The sequence below is a fragment of the Electrona antarctica genome, assembly GCF_951216825.1.
Source record: "Electrona antarctica genome assembly, chromosome: 12".
NCBI lineage: Eukaryota > Metazoa > Chordata > Actinopteri > Myctophiformes > Myctophidae > Electrona > Electrona antarctica.
In genome coordinates, this window is record NC_136793.1 from 28989443 (window position 1) to 29015458 (window position 26016).

General features: G+C 42.7%; 1 protein-coding gene across 1 annotated transcript in view; it reads left to right on the plus strand.

Moving 5' to 3' along the window:
* Positions 1 to 26016, plus strand: part of LOC306934369 (BDNF/NT-3 growth factors receptor-like) — a gene marked incomplete at both ends in the record, with an annotated part of 54872 nt that overhangs the window by 20143 nt on the left and 8713 nt on the right. The window contains 4 exons of the mRNA XM_079516938.1: positions 8417 to 8547; positions 14206 to 14378; positions 14942 to 15100; positions 18348 to 18432. Coding sequence (XP_079373064.1) covers positions 8417 to 8547; positions 14206 to 14378; positions 14942 to 15100; positions 18348 to 18432 — 548 coding nt within the window. The remainder of the gene's footprint in view (positions 1 to 8416; positions 8548 to 14205; positions 14379 to 14941; positions 15101 to 18347; positions 18433 to 26016) is intronic.

Below are 26016 nucleotides of genomic sequence, written 5' to 3' on the forward strand. Positions count from 1 at the left end.
CACTCACTCACTCACTCACTCACTCACTCACTCACTCACTCACTCACTCACTCACTCACTCACTCACTCACACACACACACACACACACACACACACACACACACACACACACACACACACACACACACACACACACACACACACACACACACACACACACATATTAACTGTATATATGATGATTTCGGTACAGTACAGTACAGTACAGTACAGTACAGTACAGTACAGTACAGTACAGTACAGTACAGTACAGTACAGTACAGTACAGTACAGTACAGTACAGTACAGTGACTCCCTGTGGACCCCCACACGGTAACTATGTCATTTCTCAACCTTTTCGGACACGGGGAAGCTCGCCGGAACGGGGCCGGCACACTGGGCGCGTTCCTGTGGGTCTGGAACTTCCGGGGACCACCCGGGGACCCCCACACAGAGTTATAATATAGAGCAGCAGCAACAGTGATATCAGACACTGACGTCAGACGCTGACATTGATCAAATCAGACAAGTATATAAAAGGAGGAGCTGGAATGGAGGTGGGTGTAGCAGGAGCTATAGCTTCTGGGTGGGCGTGTGAATGCTGCGGCAGGAGTGGGCAATATGTGGGCAATTATAAAGATGGCTCCATAACATGCAATGACCAATGACAGACTGACAGCTGAGCGTCAGCTGATGGCGGAGGACTTGGCAGGAATTGGCTGATCAGCTAATGGAGACGAGGCACGGCTTGACTATGGTTTCCTGCCAGAACCAACGATATGCTCTATTTGTCACGCGTCTCTTTAGCACATTGTTAAGACTGCAGTACGAGAAGATTCTTAGGTTGTGTTTGTCCACCGGAGACGTGTTTAAAAAGTGCTGACCTTTGTTTACAGTATTTTGTCAAGTTGAGACATTAGCATTATTAACATCTATAACGACGTGGTGAGCTTGATCGGCGGGGGTGTAGTTTAGACCCCTGGCAGACTCCGGTCAATCAAGAATATGATTTTAATTGTTAAATGGTCCATAATGTTTGCTTGATAAATATACTGGTTGGTTGACGGGGCTCTGAAGTGGTTCAGTACTTGCCAGAGCCCATGAACCAGAATTTAGATTATTATTATATATATTTGTTTAGGAGGGGAAAGGTGAAAGTTGAATTAATTGAAAAACTATTGTACGTGCATTTGAGGTGACGGATCACCTTCTAGAGGTAACGGAGTGAGGGAGTCAGGTCCCGGAGCCGAGCTCCACCATTAATTAAGCCCTGTGAGGGTTAGTCGGTTCAGTTGGTCTGCGTTAGATGCTAAGACGAGGTCAATTAAGTCCCTGTTTCAGGTCATGAGTGCTGAAAGCACTACCTGTCCATAGGAAACTAGAAAGAGGTGCTCAGTGCAGCACAAATCTATTATGCTTTTAACCCTTTCAGTGCTATCATTTATTGAAAAATCACACTCGTGTGAACTGAGTGGTGCAACTACACATTTATTGTTATAGTTACTGTACATTAGAACCAGGAAAGCATCTGGTTCTAATGTACCATCTGTTGCTAACCATAGCAACCATGCTCGTCTTTTTGGTACGAACAAACACGGGTACACAGGTACAAAGCCAGTTGGAGTGGTTTGCACCACTCAAAAATTAGGATCTAATTCACGCCAGTATTTTTGAGTGGTGTAAACCACTCCTACAACTGTCTTTGTTAGTCTGTGCAGAAAAAATGAGCATGGTTGCTATGTTTTGAGTGGTGTAAACCACTCCTACAACTGGCTTTGTTAGTCTGTGCAGAAAAAATGAGCATGGTTGCTATGTTCACCCTGTTTACCCGGGTGTGATTTCATTATATCAGACATGATTTCATTACGTCAGACAGGCTATATTACACCACTCAGTTCACACGGGTGTGATTTTTATTTTAATTTGAACTCTTATTTTGAAAAGCCGCCATTTCCGCCTCACTAGCAGTAGTCCTAAGTTAAGAATTTACATGGAGCTGGGCCGGCCTTGTTTACAATGTGAATCCAGACCGGAGCTCTGCAGAGCTCCAGATCGTCAGCTCTGTGCCGTCAAAGAAACGCTGTTTTGACCAAAATGCCATCTGGGACAAGGAATAGGAGATACAGGCGATTGAAAGAAATGGATAGAATGGATTATTATGGCGACGACGATCTAAGATGGGCGATCCAGTGCTGTGCTAACAACACAGCTAGCTAACCGGCTAACGTAAGTAGCATTTTGGCTCGAGCAATCGAACGCGCTATAAAAGCGCAATTGCCGAAGGGCTGGATCGGACCAGTGAAGAAACACGGGGAAGGTTGCCGTATATTAGATTAGTCGATGGGTGGCTCTTCCAAGACCGATTTTGCGCTCTCATTAGAAGGCGGGTGTAAGTGCCATCCAACCGATTCTCTTGTTTCTTTGAAAGTGTCCATGTCTCGGAGCCATAGAGTAGAATCGGCTCAACGCTCGTCCTAAATATTTTTTACTTTTAACAATCTTACTAAGCTGGGATGACCAGATCTTATGCATGTCATTGCAGGCTGACCAGGCCATACACTTCCTAGAGCTAGAGCTGACCTAGAGCTTTATATGTTAGGTAGTGTTTTATATAGGGACCTGGGTATCTGTGTATTGTGTCTGTATGTTCTCCACTGCACAAAGTTCCGAAGGGAAAATAAAGTAGTGAAGTTTGAAATCTCTGCCAGGAAGGACGCTCCTCCCTCCCTCCATTGTCGTGTGTGTGAAAAGGCCCAGGGCAATGGGAGGGCTATAGGATAAAGAATGTTGATCATTACTGAAAAATCTTGAAAGAATTTGGAATACATAAAAAATGGCTTAAAGGATGCTAAACATCCACTGAAAATGATACTAAAACACATTGTAGTGAAGCAACCTTTAAAGAGCGTACCACACAAAGTAAAGACATGATAGAATGTGTTAAGAGATGACATGGCCTCTGTTGAAGATATATTAACATGACACAGCACATGTTATTATTAACACATCATTAACACTCTGTGACAGTTTGTCAATACAAATCCTTATGTGCGTGGCGCGTGCTTGGGGAAAACACATACACGCTGGCAGACAAAGAGTGAGGATGGACAGGGACAAACGGGTGATGAGTCCATTCATTTATTACATTGTTTAGCAAGCTGGAATGTGTGAAAGGTGGCCCCAAAGGGAGGAATGGATGGATGGATGGATGGATGAGGAGCAGTGTTGCCAGATTTTGCGAGAGTAACAAGCAAACAGTCTATGAAATGTCAAAACCTTTGAATTTTACATTTTAACACAAATCTTGTATGGTGGTCCCTGACGCAATGTGTGTGTGTGTGTGTGTGTGGGGGGGGGGGGGGACATCGCACAAATTCATATTAATTTGGCGGTCCTTGACATGAACATGTTTGCGGACCTTAGGAAGCAAGCCCAAATTAAGGAACTACACTTTGGAAACAAACACCCAACAACCCGCAAGGTCGAAACTAACAATAAAACCGACTTTATGGGAAAACAAGCCCAAAGTCAGTTATGATAAGCAGACATGGCAACACCGATGAGGAGAAAAGATGGAAAGGGGAAACGGCGGGAGAGCAAGGGGCGGAGAGATGGTTGATGGGGAATATAATTTCAGCAGACATTAATTATTCTTTGAGTGTGGTGATTAACAGGTGTGAGGAGCGGTCATGAAGGATGGGTGGGATGCCTGATAGGAGGGTGGGAAGACAGTGATTCATTAAGGGATGGGAGGAGGGGGCTTTATGGTGTCTGGACATTAATAATTGGATGCTGATGATTAAGGAGTGATAGCTGTACTGGAGGCTATCATGGGGAGGAACGGACAGGATGGAAAATAGGATTTATTTTAATGAGATATGCACACATGTAGAGGTGAATGTTAAATGACCGATGGTGATGGGAAATGCATGTGCGTGTGTGTGTGTGTGTGTGTGTGTGTGTGTGTGTGTGTGTGTGTGTGTGTGTGTGTGTGTGTGTGTGAGAGAGAGAGAGATAGAGAAAGCAATTATTATACTGCTCTCAACAGTATCCCCAAAATGGACAGGGGGAGCCGATCGTGTGAAGGATTCTGTTTTCCTGTCGTCTGCAAAGCACTGACATCGCAGCCAACTTGTCTGATCTCACTGCACTGACATGGCCCATGTAGCTGCATGTACACCAAGTCTAATACCTACCCGGATCCATCAATACTGTGCAGGTTGGGGTGATCGTTTCCATGTGGCTGAATCCGCTTTCACACTCTTTTAGTGTATTAATGGCCTGGCAATATGACAGCTATTGCAGGACATTTTACATCCAATATGATTCAAATTGGTCTATCTATCAGTCTAAGCTTTGTTAGGTGCTATAAGGCAAAAACATTTAGTGCAAATAAAGTTTGATGAAGCAGTAAAAAATAAGTTTTCCATCTGCTTTTGGAGTGTCCCTTCCTGCCTACCTGGGATATGTAGTGTAACATGGAGTAAAAGGAAGGGATGGGGAGAGTCTGGGTGAAAGGAGGATTGGGAATGAGACAGGCAAGCTTAGCTATAAAGGAAAGGGTATGTCTGGTAGACGGAGAATAATATATGTCCTGACATCCATTTAGAAAGTTGTTGATTAAAAAGTGCCCTGTGTGCTAGAATTATGAGTGAATCAGGAATACATGAATCTGAAATGAGTTCTGATGGAGTAAAAGCTGGGCGAGCATTATTGTGACTGTAGGTCGCATTTACCATGAAAACCAGCATCTCCCGTTAGTCACGCCTCCATATATGGTCACGCCTCATGACATAACACTCCATATATGGTCACGCCTTGTGACATCACACTCCATATATGGTCACGCCTTGTGACATTACACCTCCATATATTGTCACGCCTCATGACATCATGCCTCCAAATATGGTCACGCATCATTAAACCCTGTACACTCAAGACACGCTCCATATAAATTATGGCCAGTACAGAATTCATTACATATGTTGATCTGAACCCCCATGCCAAAGCGCCAGCACTCGCCCAGCAGTCTGCCATCTACCGTCACCCAGGCAGATAAAGGGCGAGGTTGCTTCTCGCCCTCATCTTACTGGTTAATTAAAAGGGTCTTAACAGTCCTTAAAAATTGATGGAGGGGAAAGGAACTGGTTGGAATAACGTGTTCCTCCCACGCGCTACGTCCAACCAGGGAAACTCCCCCCTGTCAGGTGTAAAGGAGCAACTTGTACACTCAGGCATGAAGGAAGCATGAGTTCAAGTCCGTTGCTCTCCCCATGTCCCCCATGTATGGGGACTAGGTTGGCGGAGGGTGTGTAGAGCCCAGGATCACATTAGATAATTGACACAGGGGTGAAAAAATGGGTTACAAAACCGTGGGATAAAAAAAAAAAAAGTCCTTAAATTGTCACTTCACTGTCATCTGGGGGACCCGTCAAAATCATATGTGGACCCCCCTGAGGATCCAGACCAACAGGTTGGGGACCACTGAACTACAGTAGGATACAGTATATAGGGTGTGTAAGTTTAAGAAAAAGAAAAAAAGCTCATGTGTTTCTTTGCCTTTTTTTGTGAAGTGTGAGACCAGTGTTTACTTTAGTTTACAGTGACATCCTGATAATTATCCATACAAGACCAGCTGTGCAGTGCAACCATCATTTAGAACCATACAAAAAAGAGGAAGTCAAAACCACCCATCAGAACGCAGCTGTTACAAACAAGTGCAGGGGAAATTGCTGGTCTCTAGACATTAATTTATTGAGGTTGATTATTAAGTGGGAGTGGGACTGGTGCAAGGTGTGACCACGGGGTATACTCCCATTAGATGACCACAGCAGCAGGGAATGGTGTGGTGAGATAATGAGTTGTTTAAAACGGTCAGCAGTTGACATGTGGGATCTGAATTCATGATGTAGTAGTAACACAGGGAATTGTGGGTGCAGTGAGATCGTTGACCTAATGTTGTTTTGGAAAGCAAGATGTTGTCTGTGTCTTCAGGGACGAACATGAACACACATGCACACACGTGTACAGGAAGGTACAGTATATGTAACCACACACACACATGCACACACGCACACACACGCACGCATGTGCATGCACGCACGAACTCCACAAACATACTGTACACAAACGTACGTGTGCATGCTCATGCTGAACACAAACACACATTTATAGCTTTCCTCCACCACACTACAAGTACAGTACTTGGTTCTCTCTTTCACTCCCTGCAGTCTGTGTGTGTGTGTGTGTGCGTGTGTGCGTGTGTGCGTGCGTGCGTGCGTGCGTGCGTGCGTGCGTGCGTGCGTGTGTGTCTCTCTCTCTCTCTCTCTCTCTCTCTCTCTCTCTCTCTCTCTCTCTCTCTCTCTCTCTCTCTTCTGTCCCTGTCTCTCTGTCTGTGGAATATTGGGTTATGGTGTTTCTCAGTAGGTTATGGTGTAGATCGATGCAGCTTCTGAGAGTCTAGCTGGACTCTAATGTGATATTGTGAGTGGAGAGCTTTCCTTCAAATGCATCTCTTAATCACATCACAGATAAATCTCAGCTGTTGGGAGTCCTGGTGGATACTCTGTCTGTGTGTGTGTGTGTGTGTGTGTGTGTGTGTGTGTGTGTGTGTGTGTGTGTGTGTGTGTGTGTGTGTGTGTGTGCGCGTGCGCGCGCGCGCGCGACTGTGCGTGCGTGTGTGTATGTGTGCTTGTTTAAGGATGCATGCTTGCATGTGTATGGATGTTGTATGAGCGGGTACATGTAGAGTACTGTACTGTATGTTTGTTTGTGTGTGTATACTATGTTGTTGGATGGATTTGTGTTCAAGTGTGTGTACAGCATTGTTTTTGTATGCAGACAATAGAAAATGTATTCATGCCACTGTGCAGGAAGAGATCTGTCTTCTTACCACTTAAACACTAAAATACACACAGGTACTTTGTAGGTACTCCTTTTCCCCCTTTCCAGCAAATCTCACCACCGAAAATAGCCAATCTACAGGCTCACAACGCTTATAGATCGTCTATTTTTCTTATCGATGTGTGTTCACATATTTTTGTTGAATGTTCGCCTAGCATGAGTGCCCAGATTCATTCTGTGAAGTGAACACGAGGCCAGGGCATCATAATCTTTGATAAAGAGGAGTTTTTGGCTATACGTTGCAATATATCGGAGCCACTTTGCTGCCTGCGCTCTTTAGAACCTAGGAATTGGCTGAAAATGTGTGGCAGTAGACTGCCACTGCCAGCAGCCTCTATATAAACCCCTACACCCCATGCCCCTCCCACCCCTGTGAGATGCCAAGCATTCGGAAAATTAACGGGCATAGAATCACAAGAAGTTACTTAGCAACCGACACCGAGTTGGTTTGTTGACGATTTTAGGCTTTGTGTGTGTGTGTGTGTGTGTGTGTGTGTGTGTGTGTGTGTGTGTGTGTGTGTGTGTGTGTGTGTGTGTGTGTGTGTGTGTGTGTGTGTGTGTGCGTGCACATGTGGTGCACGTGCGTGTGTCAGCGCGCGTGTGTGTGTGTGTGTGTGTGTTTGTGAGAAAGTATCCTGAGTTGTGCCAAGAAAAAGAGCAGGGGGAGACCGACGATGCTACTATAGAAGGTCACTATGGAATGCACTCAATTAAAACACTAAGCATCGGCCTGGATCACTGGTGTAGGCCTGGATCGCTGGTGTAGGCCTGGATCACTGGTGTAGCCGTGTAGGCCTGGATCACTGGTGTAGGCCTGGATCACTGGTGTAGGCCTGGATCACTGGTGTAGGCCTGGATCACTGGTGTAGGCCTGGATCGCTGGTGTAGGCCTGGATCACTGGTGTAGCCGTGTAGGCCTGGATCACTGGTGTAGGCCTGGATCACTGGTGTAGGCCTGGATCACTGGTGTAGGCCTGGATCACTGGTGTAGGCCTGGATCACTGGTGTAGGCCTGGATCACTGGTGTAGGCCTGGATCACTGGCATAGCTGTTCAGGCACTTACAGTACGTTTTAACAGCGGGCGACAGTGAGACGAATTTTCCGGAAGTGCATTATTTGTCTATGGTAACCGGCGACTACCGGCAATAGCAGGCGAACAGGCGATGGTCGAAAAGTGGGCGGAGCAATGCCGCCCGAAAATATAAAAATAATTCATCTTTTCGGGAGATAACGGGCGATTGGGCGATGTGTCAGCCGATGCTCGCCCGCTGTTAAAGGCTCATGTAGCCTGACGTGTTGGGGGTTCAAGTCCCGATACCGACAGCCTTTGTTGCTTGTCACTCCCCATTTCCAAATAAAACGTTCAGCATTGTCCTGCAAATGGAACAAACCATGAAAGGATGCTTGATTGCTGGATTTGGATTAATACAATGATGTAGAAATGGTAGATAAATGCTGAATTAAAAAACATGATAGACATGATTAAAATGTGATAACTGAATTCCCTCTCCATTTCTGTCTTTAACCATCAGTTGTCCAGCACATCAAGAGGCATAACATAGTGCTGAAGAGAGAGCTGGGAGAAGGGGCGTTTGGCAAGGTGTTCCTGGCTGAGTGTTACAACCTCTCCCCTGACCAAGACAAGATACTGGTGGCTGTCAAAGTAAGTCAATTATCATATTACAACCTACTGTATATATACACAGTATGTTTTATTTTATTTTACATATTCTATTGTGAATAATTAGTGTTAATATGCATGATCATTTTTAATTGTTGTTTTTTAGTTACTATTTTCATAAATTTTATTTGGTTTATTACCTATATATTGCTGCTGTTTAATGACAATAACCTCAAAGGATTTCAGCAGTAAACTAAAGAAATGTAGGCCTACAGACATTCTAGGTTTATAATGAACACACAGTGCAGTATGTGTCATGGTCCTTCAAGTCATGACATTTACTAGATGTAAATTGAGGAATGCATTTAATGACATTTAAACTAATTGCAATGTTCATGTTTTCATGTGGCAGCAACGGTTTAAAAGTGCATAATCTGCAGTACACAGTACATTGATATTACGTTCAAAATGTGCTGGTACATACATTAGTTTATTATAAGCACCCACTGATTTTACATTCTGTATCCAATCAGTAAGCAAAACCCTTCAAAGCAGTGACAATAGGCCTATCTCACAGCCCCCTTTCCACGCCCCCTTCCGGAGCTAGTGGTGTCATTTAACCATTAGCATTTACACTTTTTTTCTCTGGAGAATCTAAGTACATTTCCTAATGTTAAAATGTCAAAGACCGATAATAATATGAAGAAAACACAATGGTATAACAACTCAAATAAGTAGAATAAACCTTACCTTTACAAAACAGTAGTTTGTGGCTTGTGAAAATACCTCTTTTAACATGGAAGCCTATGGACCGCAGAAAAAATAACACCACTAGCTCCAAAAGGGGGCGTGGAAAGGGGGCGGGGAAATGCTGTGAGATAGGCCTATTCCTATTATTTTCTGTTGGAATAAGTGATAGAACACAACATATTCTACCCTGAAGAAAAAATATATACAGTAGGTTCAATATCAAGGCTGTCCAATATGAGGTATTTACGGTACATTCCAATAGTTATCAAATGATTGTTGGCATGATATTAAAAGTCATACTGCAATTCTGGAGTTGAAACTATTACCTGTCATGGAAAAGGAGTACTTTCTGTTTCCCAGAGGAGGGGTTACAGTAATTGCTTTTATCGTTTCAGCAGGTAGATGGCTGCTCAGATGAGCACACAGGGGGAATTGTTGGGGGTTAATTGTCTAGGGACACTTCTACATGTAGTCTGGGCGAGCCAAAGGTCAAAGAGGCGACCATGCGATTCCCAGGCAGCCTCGCTACCCACTCAGCTATGGCCGCTCTACACCCCTTGCTGACAAGATATATGAGATACAGTATATTTGGAACGTTGTGCAAATGACATTACATCCTTCCATATACAGTAGGATCTGTGTATATATAGCGTGGCTCACATACGGTGGGCCGAGGCACACTGGTGTGTCGTGGGACAAGTCCAGGTACACATTGGGACCCCCTCGAAAACTTGCTGCAACTGAAATTTGAAAATAAATTAAAAAACTAAAATCTAAATTATATTGCACTAGGATACATCTATACAAAATATGTATTGTACAGATGCATCTATATGTAAAGATGTAAAAGAAACTTATTTTATCTGCTCCCAAACACCCTTTCGTCAAGGAGTTTCTGGGTCAGCGAAAGACTCAATGACACTGAAACCGCCGACTTCCGGGGTCAAATTGAATGGTTTCCCATGGAGTAGGATGTCAGTGGCATCCTTCTATCCTATCCATCCATCCATCCGTTCATGCTTCCACCATGAATGCTCTCTGCCAGTCTGCGGTGAAACTAGACCTTATTGGTAGAGAACTTCTCATTAACTATACATGACTCCCCACCCGCACCACAACCTCCATGCCTCCACTTTAGTTCATACTGTATAGCACTTGGATGATACCTGAAAATCCAAGCAATTGAGAGCTTGGATAAAAAATTTCGAAAATCAGTTTGGTGGCAAGATGAGAATCATTTATTTATTCACTTTTTTCCTCCTCTTTTATTTAGTTTCATTTAGTTTTTACATAGTATGGGTTTAGAAGGAGAAAGGAAATTAATTTTGTCTCACAGCCACTGTAGTGATGATGGCATCAGATTTATATTACCATTATAAATAACAGGAATGTATATGACCAAGGCCAGCAGGTACAGCAAAGTCCAGTTTCCTACACTGAGAGTAAATTGAACAAATTTAGAAATACCTATAAATGTTACCTTAGTACACTCTCAGATTTAAATTAACATTTGACTCCTCTTTGACCCCCTTCCTCCGGATCCTTCTCGTTGGCCTTTATTCTGCACCTCCACACTTTTGTCTCTTTTCGACTACAAGAAGTTCAAGAACTACTATAAGTGAACCATATATTTCACGGGTTCTGGATTTGTTTCCATATGCTACGGTTCACTTTCACATAAGGTTCTCAGAACCTAGTATGGACCCTGCTCAGGATGTACAGTAGTACCAAACCTGAGTTCTGGAAACTCAGAACTTATAGGGTGCATTCGGATATAGCGCACTGAGCTATACAGCAATACAAGCTGATACATGAGTGTACTCCCGGTGCGCATATCCGAACATTTACATTTGTTTTAAAAAATCACCAAAATTCCTCATCTACAAGCCTTGTTTTTTTATACATTTCTTTATAAGGGGTTCCGGGTGATCCTTCGCGGTTGAAAAGAGATACTTGATTCCTCTTTGACGTTGGCCCTCATTCTGCAAACAATATCTGCCGTCGTTGCATGTTGTGCTGTCCCTCAGGTGTCTGTACTTACTTAAGAGTGTAAGTGTTCACACTTGCACCTCGGCGTCCACCCGTACGTGCTTCCTCACACATGCACGCACACACACACACACAACATTACAGAAACATGTGGTCCCATGTACTGTACGGTAGACCACATTACAGTAACCTTAACAGGCACTAATCGAGCCTAATGGTGCTGTTGTTACTGGCTACTATCAATCAGCCAGCAGTCAGCCATAATACAGTAGTGAGGTTTATGGTCATATTATACACAGGGGTGACATCGATCACGCACGCACGCACGCACGCACGCACGCACGCACGCACGCACGCGCACACACACACACACACACACACACACACACACACACACACACACACACACAGCGCATACCATCCATCATATACACGTGTCATTTCCAATAATGTTCTGGCAGTGGACCTTAACACATGCACATGTGTCGGTACATTCACACACTATGGGTTGTTGATTGCCTTTTATTTCTCCGGGGATTTGAAAGTGCATAGAAGGGATGACTAAGATCACAATATTGTGGCTTTGAGCCTGAGTTCAGTGCGTCAGAACACAATAGTGGATCATGGATCAACAAGGAGCTCTCTCCATCTTACCGTAATAGTCCCAGAGTTAATGTTGCTCATTAGTTAGTCTGAATGTATTGACTCAACTCACTGATTAAAACATGTGAAAGTAATCATTTGTGTTTCATTGGCACAATAGCTGCAGACTCTATGACTGAACATTTTATTTTTTTGTTCTTGACGTACCTGCAATAGTCAGATATACAGTAATGTACATATAGACTCTAGAACAGTGGTTCCAAAACCTTTTAGCTCAAATAACCAAAGGGGAAAATTTATATCTCCCCAGGACCCAAACTACTAAAAACAGCAGATGTACAAGATGTCGCTTCGCGTCACGTCGTGAACTTTTGTAAAAATCTGCTATTTTTACATTCTTCTTAAGTGTTTTCTTTTCTTTTTTTTTAATTTATGGAATTTCTTAGATGTTTTGGGATGTTTATGATTATTTGGGATATTTTTTTGTGAAAGGAGATAGGGCCCACACACCGGTTCCAGGCAAAGGATTTATACTTTATTTCAGCTTAGTCGCTAAGCTGAAATAAAGTAAATCCTTTGCCTGAAACTAGTGTGCGGTCCTTTCATATATTGCCCACAGTCAATGTGCGTGTAAAATACTGTAGGTATGCGTGGATATTTTCTGACGTGTTTAGGAAACAGTGGTCAAGAAGGCCGACATTTTGCAGAAGTGGAAAAAACTAAAAAATATATACCCTATTGTGCTGAATATATAAGACTACGTTTTTTTTCCAATGGAAATATCCTAAAAAACGGGGTCGTATTATACTAGACTAGACTAGACTATTTGACATTCAATGTTCTTTTTCCACAAATGAGGCTTGAAAAATGGGGGTCGTCTTAAGATCAGAGTCGTCTTATATTCGGCACAATATGGTATATATTCCGTAAAATGTATATTGCCCATCAGCCGTTCATCCTCATCCCATTTTGAGTCCAGACACAGCTTAAGTAACCAGGATCGAATGGCATATCTATAGGACATACCACTTGTGTTTCAAATTTGAGATTGGCGTGTAAGTTTACATACTGCATGTATTCTGTAAGTATCCCATATAACACCATCACGTGGCATCATATTACATCCTGTAATGTACATGACCCAGCCTCTGTTTTCGAGATACCTAATTGGTTGAGAGTATTAGAGGGTGGAGTTACGGTCTGTCTCATTTTCTGGCATCTCAGCATTATGGTCAAAAGGTTACAGGGGCCATTTTAGTCGCTTCCTTCCCATAGCTTTCTTAGCATCTCCTCTTTGTCCTTTAGACCTATATTTGTAATGGGATCCTTACACCAGTACTGTTAGTACGGGCAGAAACACTGACACGCACACACGTACACACTCAAGGTGGAACGCCAACGTATATCCATGTCACATACAGTCCGAGGGCAATCAATTATTCATGTATCACGAGACAAATTTTCTATATTTTCTTTTCTGTAGATGCGAAATGAATATGGGCCCTGTATCACTTTCATTTCCTGAAACAGTCTCTGTTCACCATCGCTGCTTGTGTTATACAAGCATCATGACAGATTCCCTTATTCATGGCGACCGAGACAAAGATTAGTTTCAAAGGGAACGAGGGAATATAACAAATGTAAACATTATTGCACATTGTAATCACTTGCATTAATATAAAATGTGCTCATTTCTTTGTGCTGCCTTTATATCCTTCCTTGCTCGGTGCCAGTAATTTCAGACTGTGCAAATTGCAATAACTCACTTTTACTGGAATAAGCCACTGACAGCTATTTCACAATGGACACGGGCCAAAGAAATCAGAACAGACTGACTGCTCACTCAAAGTGATGAATGGTGGCCGTGTATTTTTGTGTTTGTGTCATATGTTTTTGTCCTTTAAATTATAAGTTTATTGGAATATCACTTACGTACCACCATGTCTGAATGTGTGCGTGCGTGCGTGCGTGCGTGCGTGCGTGCGTGCGTGCGTGCGTGCGTGCGTGTACTACTTGTGTTTATCTTAGGCAGCCTAGGACATGTACATAGGTTGGTTGTAAGAGGCTTCCAACAACTTGGGATGCCAAAAAAGCAGCTTTTAAATTCCGTGCAAACTCTCCTATTATTGGGAGCCGCAAAATATGACGATGTCACTTGTACCCCTGAGGGGTGTTATTTGCTGACTGTACATTTTTACAGCACCATGTAAATATTTGTGTCCTTGTATTGTATCACTTATGTGGACATAAATAAAATGTTACATGTGTGTGTGTGTGTGTGTGTGTGTGTGTGTGTGTGTGTGTGTGTGTGTGTGTGTGTGTGTGTGTGTGTGTGTGTGTGTGTGTGTGTGCGCGCAGACTCTCAAAGAGGCCAGTGAGAATGCCAGGAAGGATTTCCATCGTGAGTCTGAGCTGCTGACAAACCTCCAGCACGAGCACATTGTGACGTTCTACGGCGTGTGTGTGGAGAGTGACCCTCTCATTATGGTGTTTGAGTACATGAAGCACGGGGACCTCAACAAGTTCCTCAGGTACGACAACCAAATGCATACAAATAGTCATCAAGACTCATACGTAAGCTAACAGTGGAATATCTATATAATGAAACAAAGCATATACACTATAGAGTGCTATGTCTACAGAAAATGCTATCTACGTAAGTTACATAAGTTGAGCCTAATACGCCTGGAAGGCGGCAAGAGAGAAAACGCATAGGATATTGGATAAACAAGTGAAATTGCATGTGATGTAAACAAGCCAAAAAATGAACTGGCAAAATTGGAATCAATATAACATTTTAACTGATAAATGATCTTCGTGGGGTTCTCTCTCACCATTGGATAAAATGAGTAATCACAACCTGAAAATGTATTTTCTGTTTACTACTGACTTGGAAAGACGGGAAGATTTTGTCACTGAACAAAGTAATGATTATCAGAATATTGAATATTGAACGCCAGTATCCCCCACCCTTCCCGGCTTTCAGTATTTAACATAAAGAAATGGACAGAACAGAATTATATTCTGTAAGTTACATTTCCTGTTCCATATATGTATCCATATAGTATGCAAAGTGCATCTCTTTCCCTTGCAGGGCCCATGGTCCAGATGCGGTTCTGATGGCAGAGGGCCAGCTGAACAGCTCCCGCGTGGAGCTCACACAGTCTCAGATGCTGCATATCGCCCAGCAGATAGCAGCTGGCATGGTTTACCTGGCATCACAACACTTTGTACACCGCGATCTGGCCACCAGGTTTGTCAGTCACCACATGTTATACGCTGAATCAATCCATGTAGCTGTTTTAAATATGATGGGCTCCGTGTCTGTAGCCGTTACAAAAGCAATTTGCATTTCTGCATATAGCCTGTATTAATACTACAGGGTTTTCCAAACAACTGCAGAAACGGAATAACAAACATGGATGACGAATGGCAAATATGGAGAAAGTGTGACTTCCATTGACCATTGTTCCATTGTCATTTTGCTTGGATGTCATTCCTATAGAGTACCAAAGTCCTGATGTCACTCGTTCTATATTGAGAATAACATTGGAACATTGGGCAACCTTAGAATCGTCTCATTTAAGAATTAGCTCTTCGCTAAGTCCCACCCAAGCCCGTTCTTGGCCAATGCCACGTTAGCGACGGTTACTATGTTAGGATCCTGGTCACGCTTTCAATGCTGGTCAAAATGTTTAAGCAGTGTCAATAAATATATTTGCTGTACAGCATGTGTGGACCTCAGAAAGAGGGTTTGTTTTCTTACCTTGTTGTGAGCAAACTAGTCCATTCCATGAATTATTTCGCTCCGTTGTGCAGTTTAATAGTACATATTAGAAATAAAAATAGGCTCTCATTGACTTCCATTGTAACGGGGAAACAGCTCTCAAAGTCACTCTTTTAGAACACTAAGCTGATTCTGACCGTTTATGACATCAGGAAAACTCATGCGGTTATATTTTTAATAAAAAATGTCAAGGTTGTCTTGTTTTTGTTTTGACTTCAGTGTTGCCACATTGTGTGAGAGAAATAAGCCAACCCACCTCCAAAAACAAGCCAACTCTTAAAGCCAAATCAAGAAAAACAAGCCAAAACAAACACAATAATATGACCATATATAATCATAATAAAAAGATTGTATGCATTTATCATTATAAATACTATGTAGGCATATGTCTATGATAATTCATGTTTTGGTAATGTATTACATACACTAATTATTAGCCTTAAGCCAAAAGTAGCGGGAAATAAGCAGACCTGGCAACCCTGACAAGTTTGTGTGGTAAGAAGTTCCGGTTTGCCTACAAAACGATCTGATTGGTCCAAATCTGTACACCCACTTCTGAAGTAGCCTCGGTCTCAGGCCGTTGGATGTAAACATTAAACAAATGTATTTGATCTCGTCCACTTGTCGCAAACACCATACACAATTTTGGACGTGTTTGAGGGAGACACTTTAGGAGAAATGTCTGGGACTGCAGCTGGGTGCATCTCAAACAGCATGGCGACTTGTTTACAAACGAGAGTTGGGAACACCAGAACCGCTTCACACCAAAATAGTTACTTTATAAATCTATCAAAAGACGAAAATAAAACGAGTTTTCCTGATGTCATAAACTGATTCATGGAATGGACTAGTTTGCTCATAACAAGGTAAGAAAACAAACCATCTTTCTGAGGTCCACACATGCTGTACAGCAAATATATTTATTGACACTGCTGAAACATTTTGACCAGCATTGAAAGCGTGACCAGGATCCTAACATAGTAACCGTCGCTAACGTGGTATTGGCCAAGAACGGGCTTGGGTGGGACTTAGCGAAGAGTGAATTGTGGTCCAAAAATGAACAACCTGTCCCGCGGCGATATTGTCAGGGAGGTGGCTAGGTATAGGTAGGTAGGATGTGTAAATCAGACTTCGGCGCTCTGAGTACCACTAGAGGGGGGCTCAAGTATCACCAGTGGTACTAGTACTAGGGGTGGGATGATATGGGTACCTCACGATACGATATATGTGACAATATTAGGCCCTCGATAACGATAATATCACGATATTCGATATATTGCGATTATTGCACTATTCAATATATTGGAAGAGATTTCATCAACGATATATCACGATATCTGCAACCGAAAATCAGGAAATACTACTGTAAATCCTCAATTATTAATCCGGGCTTTTATTTGTCTCAACCGATTCTGATAACGGGCTTTTATTGGAAGGGGCAGCTGTAAGAAGGAGGCCTATATTTCTACTTTTCAAACCGATCATAATGAATAATGACATTTTGTGTCAGTTAGAACCCATTAAAATGTGCTGGGCTCATGTATTGAAACCAAGTCCTCATGAAATATTAAACAGTGCAGTTGCAGGTGCTCACTGGTCATTTTAACTTTTTTTATAACAATATTGCTTATAGTAATAACATCAACACATCAATTTAAGTTGAACAACCAATGTCTATTTGAAGCTATGATTCCCTATTTTCATATGACATGAAAAAAAAATCCAATGGAAGTCCCTCAGTCAAATCTGGTCACAATATAATTTCAACTGAGATAGGCTATACTATGACAGAACTGTGGTCCATATCTGTATCTAGGCCTACAGTTAGGTTAAGACACATATAATAAAAGTAAAAATAAAATATATTTTATATTTTCTATAATATCTAAGCAGCTTATATGAACAGTGCAACATTCACAGTCAAAATCAAAGTCGTACGATTTGTCACACACGTTACCGCAGTGAAATTTGTTCTCTGCATTTGACCCATCTCTTGGAGCGGTGAGCCGCCGCCAAGGAGCGGTGAGCTGCAGCCGTACCACGCTCGGGAATCATTTAATTAGTTGATTTGACCCCCCCAATCCAACCCATTGATGCTGAGTGTCAAGCAGGGAGGCATTGGGTCCCATTTTTACAGTCTTTGGTATGACCCGGACGGGGATCGAACCCTGACCTCCCAGTTTCAGGGCGGACACTCTAACCACAAGGCCACTGAGCTGGTCACTGCAGTGATCTAACTCTTGTAACTTCAACGGGGTACATTCACAATGAGAGAGAGAGAGAGAGAGATGTTCGTTGCATAAAAGGTAGATCATGGGGCTGCTGTGACTGCAGACATCAGTCCCATATTGCTAACAGATCTGCCTTTTATGCATAAAAGGCTACTAGTCTACTAGTAATAAGTAACTTTGTCATGTTTTACGGACACTACGCGACACGTTTTTCCTCCCGGAATTATCCCCCGTTTTATTTTATCGATATTTGCTGGCGGCGTATCGATTATTTATCACGGGAGGAATATATATATATATCAATATGGATATTTCAGCACACCCCTAACTAGTACCAGTGGTTGGGAACCTCTGCTCTATATAACATAAGAACAAAATGGCTGCAGTGTGAAATTGTGCCCTACGACGTGTACCATCCTGTGGTGCTTGTTGCTGTTTTCTGCTGTCTACTCATGACAGCATTATCTACCATTGTTCTACAGGAACTGTCTGGTGGGTGAAAATCTGCTGGTGAAGATTGGAGACTTTGGGATGTCCAGAGATGTCTACAGTACGGACTACTACAGGGTAGGTGTATGTGTCGATCTCTTTTATTGCCCCTCTTTTTACCTATCCCTCCACCCTGATGCATGGGCCCCCTCTCTGCACCCCCCCTGCATGAGCATGACACTGAAAGGACTCCAGGACAGTGTAGATAAGTACTGTAGCATGCTAGTTGAGCTCAGCACTGTACAGATAAAACTAAATAACTTTATGTTTATAACTCCAGGAAAGTGTAGATAAGTACTGTAGCATGCTAGTTGAGCTCAGCACTGTACAGATAAAACTAAATAACTTTACGTGTTTATTCTATTATGAATGAATAATCAATGCTTTAGGTTAGGTTACTTTTGAAATGTAACTAATGTCACAAGTTGCTGATCGTCGTCCTAAAATTGTAATAAGTAATACAATAATTCTGAGATAAGATAAGATGAGATAAGAAAGATTTATTGAACCCCAGAGGGAAATTCATGTGTCATACTGTAGCATCACAAGCACTGAGAATGCAACACATTAGAGGTTCAGGCAAGAGTAATGGTCAATGCAACCTGTATGTAATAGGATACATTTACATTCAAAACATTTAAATCATCATGATTAGTGTATATACACTATGATCATATTAAAAACAGTTAAGTGCAATGCATAATAACAGGAGTATTAGTTGTTTACTGTCAATAATCTTTCTCTTGACGTTCTGCAGAGAATATAACATCTATGCGTGTGTTGATGTTAAACCAAGAATCAGCATGTCCACAAAAGGCATCATTGTCTATAGATATTTCAATGTAACCTTTTTGTAATCACTCATTTTGATTAGTAACAGTAATTTATTTGACACATTTGTCTTTGTAATTGTAATTGACTACAGTTACATTTACTTTTGCAATTTAATTACACATAACTGTTAACATTTAGTAAAATACAAAATAACTGAAGTATGAATGATTCAATGGCAAAATAAAGAAATACTGGAGCTATTCATCTATTATTTTAAACCATAGCGCTAAAACCATTCATAATAGCTAGTTGTTATACCAATGGGCCGTGTTGTAAGCGTGTAGATCTATTATTTTCACTACTTTTGTGCGACACTTTACTTAGGGCATTCATTTCCAAATAAAACGTAAAAACTTGGAGATACAAGGTTTCTGCCCGACAGCAACGATATAGATGGCACATCAATACTACCCGTATACATGTAGCATAATGCAAGATAGAGCGGGAACTACTGCCATCGCTAATACTGTAAATGTTTAATACATTTACAATGGGGCCCATTAATACTATAGGAAGTGGCTTTCCATTGGTCAGTGTCAGGGGACAGCCAGCGGGGTGTAACACAAGCTGACTCAACACTTCCGACTGATTGTGCGCACCCACACACACACACATGGACAAACATTTGAGTGCACACACATGCCACATTTATACATCCGGGCGGCACAGGGTGTAGAAGCAGCTTTATCTATGGACACTAGCAAAAGGGGACAAGAAGTGTGTGGGTGTTCACAGTGTATTAATGCTGTACTGTATATGCGATTATGCGTGTGTGTGTGTGTGTGTGTGTGTGTGTGTGTGCGTGCGTGCGTGCGTGCGTGCGTGCGTGCGTGCGTGCGTGCGTGCGTGCGTGTGTGTGTATATGTGTGTGTTCCAGCAGATGTACATTTGTGTGTGTACTGTGTACTGTAGTGTGTACTTTGCGGGGGCAGGAAGCAGCCTGCCAAGGTGACTATAGGGTCTAAAGGACAGCAGTGAGTATATGTTTATTTTCTGTACAGCGTTTTCTGTCACTATAAAAAAAAGTCCAGTATTTCATAATAAATGCTGATTGATTGATAGTGACTGTCCCTGCACCTCTCTGCTGTCCAGCTGTCACGTACACGGTACTACACGCTGACATGACTGACCATGACAGGGAGCCAGAAAAGGCAGAAAAAGAGAACAACACAGTAAAGCCACCCAGCGTGTCAATTTAACCCTTATCGGTCCATTTGTACACTCTCAGAGTTTTATTAACACTCAGGTTTGTGTTGACATGGAGAGAGGTAGACTTTGAAGGACACTAGTATGGCCCTTCTCAGCAGTAATGATGAGAATAATAGTCTATATGCCATCTGGTGGACACTTCAATTGTACCATGCATGCATATGTTGTCACTGTTGGGTGGAAACCTTGCATGTTCGAAACCTTTTTTGTAATCACTATTTAAAAAATCACACACGTGTGAACTGAGTCTTATATAGCCTGATCAGCTGTGGTCTGACGTAATGTCAGTGACCATGGTAACCATGCTCACCTGTGCACGGACATGTACACAGGTACACGGACACGTACACAGGTACACAAACATACAGACAAAGCTGGTTGTTGGAGTGGTTTGCACCACTCAAAAATCACACCCGTGTGAACTGAGTGGTGCAAGGTCTTATATAGTCTGATCAGCTATGTCAGTGACGTCACACACTAACCATAGTAAACATTTGCACGGACACGTACACAGGTACACGGACACGTACACAGGTACACAAACATACAGACAAAGCTGGTTGTTGGAGTGGTTTGCACCACTCAAAAATGTAATAAAATAGTGAAACTAGCCGATGTGATGTGTTGTAAGCTTGTAGATCGGCTAATTTCACTATACTTTTGTGCAACACTCTTGCATGATGAAGTAGGATGTTCATTAATGAAAAAATCACACCCGTGTGAACTGAGTGGTGCAAGGTCTTATATAGCCTGATCAGCTGTGGTCTGACGTAATGTCAGTGACCATGGTAACAATGCTCATTCTTTTGGGCCCCACGTACAGGTACACACAAACACGGATACAAACAAAGCTGGTTGTTGGAGTGGTTTGCACCACTCAAAAATATGAATCAAAGATTTGGAGATATAAGGTTATACAATTACACATGACATCATGTAATATTTGCGACCGAAGGCGAAAACTAGAGTCAACAGGCCCGAAAATGAAGGCCCGACACTGCCACCGCTGCCACCCTTAGATCTCCATATATGGAGCTGACCTGTTCTAACATTCCATATGTTGATCTGACCTCATCAAACCCTGTATACTCAATACACGCTCCATATATGGCCAGTGCACACTTCTCGCCCTCGGGCGTCTTACTGGTATTATCTTAACTCAAAGGGTGTTTCTACACGATACATCATAGGTCAATATCAAACAAGCACTTGTGACCCCAAAAGGGAAAGAGAAAGCCACTGTTCTTTAAAACTGGCTTTTCCTATCAACCATACAGCTTCTTAAGCACTGCTACAGTAAGTGCTTTTTATACCACTGAGTTTGATCAGTAAATAGAGAAAATATGTATGTCCTAATGAATACGTTTCAATACAGGAAGTGTAGATTTGTATGTGTGGGGGAAAAAGTAGGTGTGCCGTCATTATCCCAGATACAATTGGTATAGCCTTTTTATATATTTGTAGCTATTTGAGATTATTGAGATGGAGATATGGTGAACTGGAATATGGTTTATGATTCATGACCATACCAATGATACCACCAAGCATGATGAAATGAAATGTTTTTCTTATGTCTAGGCTACATCAGTGGTTCTCAACCTTTTCTGGGTCAGGGCTCATCTTGAAAGCAGCCAGCCTATCGGCTGCCGTGTTAAGTGGCCAGAGGGGTGGGGCCATGCCCTGTGCATTTTCAGAGCATGTTTATTTTTTAATGATCAATCAATCAATTGTGTTCCACCTCGGATCAATGGAACCCACGTAGTATACTTTAAGTTCATGTGTATTGGTATCACGTTTTAACATTAATATTATATTAGCATTAAAATGTCGACACATACTCGAACCCGAGACATGTGTATTTCTACATTTTGTGAGAATGTGACTGTAGGCTATAGAAAAGGTTTCTTCAGGACAGAAACCATGAGGATGCAAGATGAAGGTTCTCTCCTCCGCCTGTGGGTGTCTTTTGTAATATCTCTGACGACACTGTACCCACCTCCCCCTACCCCTCCATCCCTATCTGCCTACCCCCAACCCTCCCTCGCATTCACCCCTTTCTCAGTAAACTAACCGCCAAGACTGTAGCCATAGCAACGAACGGAAGGCAGTGGCGGCGGTGAGCCTCACAGTTGAATCCAATGTTTCTCTGGAAGAAAAGTAATCAAACAACTTGTGATTAGTATGCTGAACCACTACAGGAAAGAGGGAGCAAGTGGGAGAGAGAGAGCAGGGGGGGGAGGAGGCAGAGGCAGGAGAGTGGTAGTACTAGAGAGGGAGGGAGGCACAGAGATGAAAGGAGAGAAAGAGCTGGAATGAGAGCGAGAGAGAGGCCAGAGATGGAGAGAGGCAAGAGGGAGCAGCTGGATAGAGAGATGAAAATGGGCAACAGGCCAAGGAGGTAGCCAATTAGACAAATAAACAAAACAAAAAAGATAGCAAGAGAGCAGCAAAAGAAAATACACATGGTGAGAAATGGAGAGGAAAGATCTATACGGCCTGGGGAACAGTCACTGAACAAACACAGACACGTAGGTGCACCCCAAGAAATCCAATAATAAGAGAGATGTGGGAGAGTGAGAGAGAAGATAGCAAAATTTGACTGTACACGTTGGTGCAATCCCACAAAATCCAATAAAGAGAAAGATGTGGGAGAGCGAGAGAGAAGAGAGCAAACGAGTGACGGCATCCGTCCCACCTTGAATGTCAGTGAGAGAGAGAGAGAGAGAGAGAGAGAGAGGGAAGTATAAAGTATGGTGATCCAGTTATGCTCTTGCGTCAGAGGAGCAAAGATGAGTCATATAGGGATTGGAGAGCCCCCCATGTGTGTGTGTGTGTGTGTGTGTGTGTGTGTGTGTGTGTGTGTGTGTGTGTGTGTGTGTGTGTATGTGTGCGTGCGTGCGTGCGTGCATGTGTGTTTGTGTGAGGAAACGGGGCCCACCAGCATAGTGATGACATCATTCAAATCCCAGCACAATAAGCCTCAAAAATACTTTGACGAACGAAAATAACCGATTTTTGAGCTAACAATGCAATGTGTTGATTTCACATACACAAGCATATTGAAAGGTATTCATTAGGACATAAATATGTATTTTCTCTATTTACTGTGATCAAACTCAGTGGATAAAAAGCACTTACTGTAGCAGCGCTTAAGAAGCTGTATTAGGATTGTCAGGGTTGAAAGCCAGTTTTAAAGAACAGTGGCTTTAGATATCTCTCTGTCCCTTTTTTATTTTCCCTTTTGGGGTCACAAAACTTGTTTTGACCATTTTTGCTATAGACTGTAGGTTTAAACTTACTATCCCATGTCATGTGCTCTTTATTCCATCAAATGCATGTACTGTATAGTGCACAAGACATGACCAATACGTCCGGAAGTATTTTCATCTACTGTGATTGTTATCTCTCCACAAACTCCCTTTTCTTTGGGTTCTCACCAAGGTTTAGACAAAAATGCCTGGGTGGAATAGGTAGAACCCCAAGGTTATCTTTTTAATTACATTCAAAAGGCTTTGAAAGGTTTGAATGAATAAATGTTTCAAAGATTTTCTATATACTGTGTCTGCGTGTGTGTGTGTGTGTGTGTGTGTGTGTGTGTGTGTGTGTGTGTGTGTGTGTGTGTGTGTGTGTGCGCACGCGCGTGCAAAACACTGGTAAGGATCCCCTTTTCCATAGTAACCGCAAGGAGGCAATTAAGGTCATATAAGGAGGCAATTAAGGTCATATAAGCCCCCCCACACTATAGTATTTCCCCAAAAGGAAGCCATTGTAACCTGTAATCTGGTTGTCATGGATACCATGGCATCTAAGAGGGCATTCCAGTTAACCTGGTATTCCTTTTCTTTGAGGATTTCTTGGAACACACATGCCATGCCATATATTCTACAGTATTTAGTATAAGACGGAGGGGCATGGACAGTGAGAGAGAGACAGGCAGGCACCCAGTCGGGGCAGTCGGTGCAGAGAAAGATGGTGTGCGAGAGCAATAATGGACATAGGGGTGTAGTCGTCCTTGGTAGTGTGGGCCTTTGGAAAAAAAGTCGTCAAAAGTCGTCCTTGGCAGTGAATGAGTTTAAAAGCTGCATTTGAACTCCATACTAGAGGTCCTCACGGGTCCTATTTGACCAACCCGTACCGAGGCCCACTGCGGTTATTATAATTCTAACCCAACCCTAACCCTAACCCAACCCGTACCGAGGCCCACTGCTGTTATTATAATTCATGCCTCCGAACCGAAAAGGTGGAGGTGTCGAACGGAACCGCCTATATAAATAAATATGAGAACCGTACCCATACAAAGCCATACCTGAACGTAGTCCGCTGTTGGTGGTGCTGCAGCGCCGCTACATGGCCCTTAACGTAACGTGTGAATGTCAATGTGTAATCCAAGAGTAGTAGACCACTCAATCATTGCGGAGTGCGGACAGTTTGGAAATAAAAAATAAATCCACATTAGTCAACAAATGAGGTCAAAGAGGGACTATTTCCATCTGGTTTCTCCTGACGGTATACAGTCACGCAATTTTCGTTTCACCTTTGTGGAATCGTGCTCTTTCTTGTTGTCTCTGTCGCAGCAGCAGACTTTTATTGATTTTTATTGCTTATTATATTCGGCTTGGCGTTTCCATTGTGCTTTACAGAGCATTCTTTCTTGTTGTTGTTGTCTCTACTGTAGTGCGCACCTCTACTAGTATTCCTTTCCTTCCTTACTAAAGTCACTTGATGCAAGGCTCGCCTCCCATTGGCCGGAGGAGAAGAAAAGGGGACAGATGTGGCGGCCATTCGCCGGGTCCACTCGGGTTTTAGTCATTACCCGAGATCCTAGACACACGGGACCCGCTCCGAACATACCCGGAAGTCACTTTTTGTGATTGGAACCGGCTCCGGTTCGGTTCGGACCCCAGGTTTACCCGAAGACCTCTACACCAAACAGAACAGACATATACTGTATGTGTATACAGTACTGAAATGGATGAAAGAACAAAGAAGGAACATTATTGAAAAAGAGCTGCCAAAGCTGGCAGGAAACTAAGAGAGGGCACCTAGGAGACTCATACAGAGACACAACGAGAGAGAGAGATGCTTAATTTATAAGTGAAACATTGTCTTACGCAACAGTGCCACGTGCAGAAAATAGCAGTTCAACTTAAGAGATTTCACTACACAGAGCTGAATGAATGCACTGATGTTTATTACGAAAAGGGGATTACATTGAGTATGAATGAATTGAATGAATGAATTGAACATGATAAAGTCAAGTATAAATGCAGTCGAAATTGGCATGATGTTAAATGCTTTGGCGCATCGGAGGATCTGGTCAGGAGCCTCGAATCAGATCCTGCCTGATGAATGCTTAGTGGTGCCTGCTGCTGGGCAGTGTCGGGGAGGTGGCGGGTTGACCTGAACAGATAGCAAAAGTGAGACGAGAAAGTAGGAGGCGTCCTTTTAAGGGGCCCGGACATGAGATGCACTGATTGGAGCAGGGCCGAATGGGTTGAAAGGGGAAGCGAGTTGGATGATGACTTAGTGTCCGTTCCACCTCTCAGTTGAACTTTCGTTTTTAACTTACATATCTACAAGCTCTACACGTTGACATATTTTGAGCTTGTAGGTCTATAT